Source organism: Mercenaria mercenaria, chromosome 3, assembly GCF_021730395.1.
Source record: "Mercenaria mercenaria strain notata chromosome 3, MADL_Memer_1, whole genome shotgun sequence".
Classification (NCBI taxonomy): domain Eukaryota; kingdom Metazoa; phylum Mollusca; class Bivalvia; order Venerida; family Veneridae; genus Mercenaria; species Mercenaria mercenaria.
In genome coordinates this window covers 61,035,882-61,041,528 of record NC_069363.1, presented here as the reverse complement: position 1 = coordinate 61,041,528, position 5,647 = coordinate 61,035,882, and the positions used below count along the sequence as shown (strand labels likewise).

Below are 5,647 nucleotides of genomic sequence, written 5' to 3'. Positions count from 1 at the left end.
AAGACAGTGCAAGTACTGTACATCATTTTATTGATGAACCCCAAGTGGTAATAGAAACATTTTAAAGGCTCTGACCTCCAGATTTTAGTTAAAAAATGATTTTTCTTTAAAATTGAAGTTTGGTCATATTTTAAATTTTAGATTTGTTTCTAAACTCTGAAATAAAGCCGAAAAAGAAAAAAAAATGTCCACGTAAGGAATCAAACCCAGGCCACCACGGCAATAAAATTTTTCATGCGTTCTTGACCAATACACCAAATACATATTTAACGGCTTTGAATATAAATGATAAATGATTAAGGCAGTTTACCTCCGGTACCCCGTTACAAAGCCTTTTCAATTTTGAATTGAAAAATTAGTAAAAACAACATTTTTTTGTTTGTTTTTCTATAACATGTTTTCAAGCCTTAAAAAAAAAAAAAAAACAGCAAAAATTTTCTGATAACAAAAAAATTGTTGCCGTACCATCTGGAGATCAGTGTCTTTTAATGTACATATTTTATTGATCATTCATTATGACTTTGACGGGTATTTTTTACTGTAAATTTCACCCTTTTCGACCAAATTCTTTTATCATTAAGTCCTAAGTAAAACTTATCATGATGCATCGTTTCCCAGTAAACAATATCATATTGTTAATGTTTTCATAGCACTGAATTTTACAATGAGAAAATATTGAGCCGTGCCATGAGAAAACCAACATAGTGGCTTTGCGACCAGCATGGATCCAGACCAGCCTGTGCATTCGCGCAGTCTGGTCAGGATCCATGCTGTTCGCTTACAGTTTCTTTAATTGCAGTAGACTTTGAAAGCGAACAGCATGGATCCTGACCAGACTGTGCGGATGCGCAGGTTGGTCTGGATCCATGCTGGTCGCAAACCCACTATGTTGGTTTTCTCATGGCGCGGCTCAATATTATAAATTTGGCCTTAATATTAACATTATTAAAAACATCTTTAGAATATCTTACTTACTGCCATTCATAGAAATCTTTGGAATGGCATAGAACTTAACTCTTAGACTAGATCATACAAAATATAACTGAAATTAAATCTAGAGGTTAAGTGAAACAATTTTTAAGTAAGCAAATTTAGCCTTAAAGAAGTGGTTCTTTGCTGCCAATCAGTACTTTAATTAAAATCATGATAAAACATGTTATAATACATTTGCACCAAAGTTAAACAATGAAAATCATTTTAAAAACGAAAGAGAGACATCTGATAGGAACAGCACTGTTCATTTAAAAAGTAAATAAATCTGAATTATGCATCAATATTACTGTAAACCAGCACTTTCTTTCAGATTATTATTGATGCTTTAGAGTTTATCTGAACTTCATTTCAGTGGACTTGAGAGAATACCAGGAGCCCTTCCATGTATTCCAGACAATGCAAGCCCATGGTTTCTTACACAAAGGCTGGTCCTGATATACGCTGTTAAGATTTGATTCGAAGCAACTGTTGTGCCACCAGGCACCTTTGAAGTCAACGGCACAGTTTCCATTGCTTTTGTCATTATCCCTGTCCAAGGTAGAGAATTCCATGCCATTGTGTATGTACGACTGCCCTCTGATAGATTTCTCTAGCGAGTCACCAGCATTCCCAACGTAATTATTCAGCTGCAGTTGGTAGTTCGTACTTTCAGATCCAACCATGAAATCGTTGTACTTGGCATAGGCACGATTTCCGTCATGGTCTTCTAGCTCGATTCTCAATTCATGTGGCTCATCATTATCAGTGAGTAGATTCAAATAATCATTTCCAAGCCAAAATTCGCCTGTCAGGTTACCAAATACGGTTTTATAGTCATTCCAGTTCCGCGAAAAATTAACAGATCCATCTAGACGTCGTTGGAATACCGTCCAACCACCGCCATCAATGGTCATGTCGCAGTAGACTGAAATTGGTCCAACTTGACCTAACGTAATGTTATATATACCATCAACATGAAAAGTCTTACGTTCATTGTAAAATAAGTCCAAGCATGATTTACGCATGATTACTGGTGCTTCAGTACATGTTGTCATGCTTATTGGTGTTTCAGTAACTGTGGTGTTGATTATTGGTGTTTCAGTAACCGTGGTGTTGATTATTGGTGTTTCAGTAACCGTGGTGTTGATTATTGGTGTTTTAGCAACTGTTGTCATGATTATAGGTGTTCCTGTACCTGTTGTCATGTTTATCGGTGTTTCAGTGACTGTGCTCATCTGAGTTGGCATGCTAGCCACTGTTGAAGCAGGAACCTCATTAGTTTTAGTTATGTCAACCTCATTAGTTTCCTTTATTTCCTTTGTTTCATTTGATGCCAAACCACTGCTTAATTTTCCTTTCAAATTGCCATTGCTTCTATTTGAAATGCTATTTTCTTGTTGCATATGTTTAACTTCCTCTTTCATCTCCAACATATCATGTGTTAATATTTCAAGACTTTCTGCATTATTGACCAGAGATACTTGTACTTTTTCAACATTGTCTTTGATTCTTTGAATATTTGCTTGAACCATTGTATAGTTCTCTGCTATTTCTGACTCCTGTCTTTCTATATCATCTTTCATAAATGCCATGTTTTTCATAAACTTTTCCAAACTTGCTGAGATTTCATCAGTTTTCCCTTGAAGCTCTTGAACATTTCTTTTAATACCATTAATTTCTTGTTTCAACTCCACATTCTGCCCTTTCTCTTCTGCAAAGCCTTTGAATAACTTTATAATCTTCTCCTCAAGATCAGAGAGAAAGTTGTGAAGAATGAATGTATTTACAGTGTCATCTTGAAGAATATTTTTTTTACTATTTATACCCTCTTCCAGTTCTTGTCCGAGTTGATTGTTCGTGTTGATTATTGGTGTTTCAGTGACTGTGTTCCTCTGAGTTGGCATGCTAGCCACTGTTAAAGCAGGAACCTCATTAGTTTTAGTTATGTCAACCTCATTAGTTTCTGTTATATCCTGTGTTTTATTTGTTGTCAAACCACTGCTTAATTTTCCTTTCGAATTGCTGTCATTCCTATTTGTGTCCACAGTTTGGTCTTGATTCTCTGTAATGCTTTCTGTTGTATAAGCAGTTGCTGAATATACGCATACAAAAATAATAAAAATCACTCTTGCTTCCATTGTTATGTAACAGCCTTGGTTTTTTGTACAGCTTGGCACAAATATTATAAATGAAAGATGAGTAATTCAAACTGTATTTGAATAATTCCGTCTTCTTTACACTGTCTTATTCCTAAGCACCGACTGAAAGGATGAAATCTGTTGTTTCTTTCTCATTTATATGAAAAAAAAGTTGGCATACTACAAACCATGGAGTGGAGTCATGGAGTGAAGACTGAAGTTTGATTCTGGAGTGAACTGGAGTCAAATTTTGGCCGCCCATTTAATGCCCAAGCATGTTAATCATTAAATGACAAAATCAAACCACAGTATGATTTATTAAGCAATCTCGAATTCAAGCTGCAAGAAAAGGTTCTCTATTTCTCATTATGGATAAAGTCGATTCGATATGCTACTAAATTTGTTGATATTCGAACATTCAATACAATTTGTGCTTCAACTACAGCCTCTTAATCACTACTTCTCTTTATCACGTGTCATCTTATGATTAAAATAAAACGTCTAATCTGACTTCAAAATCTCTCAATATACATTCCAAAATCACACGAACACAACTCCAAGACTACACTCCATAGTTTATAATCTGCATTTCCGCTACTCTTATACTTTAAACGTGTTCATTTCTGCGAACTAAATTCATATCCGCTTTGACTTCAAAATCTCTCAATATACATTCCAAAATCACACGAACACAACTCCAAGGCTGCATTCCATAGTTTATAATATGCATTTCCGCTACTTTTATACTTCAAACATGTTCATTTCTGCGAATTAAATTCATATCCGCTATGTATCTTGTATTTAAGTCGCTACGTAGTACGAAAGTGGTACAAAGGATTTTATATATTGCATACTGGTAAGTCAAATAAAGATATATAATTGCATCTTATTTTATGAAACTATTTTATACATGCTGTTTACTTTTTAATAACCTAACCTTCAAAAGCATTTATTATCAGTTATAATTATGAATAGAGTTGGAGAGTTACCTTTTACGTTTTTTTTTTTCATTTTTATGTTTTATGAACAAATACAAATACAAATTTGTTTTATTTCAGTTAAGACCGGATTTTCAAAATGGTGCTCAGATCATATGCGTTTCTTGTGTTTACAGTGGTATTGACAATGTTTAGTAACAGTGTATTTTGTAGGATCGAGGCCACAAACAATGAAAATAGCCCTGATGAACACCGCTCCTTTCAGGAGTGCATGTTATACTGCTTGGACATGGATCTCTGTTGCTCGTGTAAGGAGTCTGGAAAACTGCTTATGAACGCTGCTATGATAAACGTTTTAAGTGACACGTGCGCTACATCAAACCTGCTTAAATGTACTGAGACATTGATAAATTCCTGGGTGAGCAAAGCTGAAAGAAGCGGAGCTAGTTGGTGTACGATACATTATAAAAAGAAGACGGAGCTTGAATTTGCTACATGCATTAATCGGTGTAGCGGAAAACCTTTATCACGCCCACTTCACCGGAACTTTCCGTACCAAAAACCGGAGCTTCTGACGCAGTTCTCGGAACTTGCGACCTACTATTACCCGGATTTCAATAGAGTATGTTCAGACCAGCGTACAACAAGTATACTTTGTACTGACTACCGATCTAACAGCTTTACCGCCACGAAAGAACTATGCCGCAATGGACATTTATGCGGTTACCACGGAGAAAACTACTATTGGTGTTATACTGGTCGTGAAAACTGGGACTATTGTTGCACGGGTTCATGCGGCTATTGGGAAAGCAAGCCCTACAAATGGTGTCGTGCTGGGAGCGAATGGCAATACTGCAAATAAAGTTTTTTACTGTATAGATCTAGTTCCTTAAATAGAAAAGGGCAGAACTCTAGTAATGTATTTTATTCAAAATTACAAAATAATTACACAAACGCATTCTATATTTTTTTGTGGAAATCTCATGCTGGGTGTTATTTAGCACGTCGCCATATGTGAAACAGTCTAATTTATCGTAAGATAGACGAGATATTTAGAATCGTCTAGTGTTTCAGATGCGTACATCATTTTCGTGTAGAGTGATCCTGGGCTAGTATATATATATATATATATGACGTGGCTCATATATATATATATATATATATATATATATATATATATATATATATATATATATATATATATATATATATATATATATATATATTATATATATATGAGCCACGTCATGAGAAAACCAACATAGTGGCTTTGCGAACAGCATGGATCCAGACCAGGATCCATGCTGTTTGCTAACAGTTTCTCTAATTCCAATAGGCTTTGAAAGCGAACAGCATGGATCCTGACCAGACTACGCGGATGCGCAGGCTGGTCTTGATCCATGCTGGTCGCACAGCCACTATGTTGGTTTTCTCATGGCGCGGCTCATATATATGATGGTCTTTGTCAGGAATTGACGACTGTAATTTAGGACTTTTCAAGTTGTTTGCTCAAAGTTACGAGTTACCACATATTTGATATATACCGGTATACCTGAAAAACAGATACAATGCTAGACAACAACACAAACTTTGATAAAT

At 35.4% G+C, this 5,647-nt stretch overlaps 1 protein-coding gene across 1 annotated transcript; it reads right to left on the bottom strand.

Moving 5' to 3' along the window:
* Positions 1-887: 887 nt before the first annotated feature.
* On the bottom strand, positions 888-3,973 carry LOC123524582 (angiopoietin-2-like). Its single transcript, XM_053538707.1, has one exon. It carries the CDS (start codon positions 3,108-3,110, stop codon positions 1,326-1,328), a length of 1,785 nt encoding a protein of 594 aa, XP_053394682.1. The 5' UTR covers positions 3,111-3,973; the 3' UTR covers positions 888-1,325.
* Between the last annotated feature and the right edge of the window lie 1,674 nt (positions 3,974-5,647).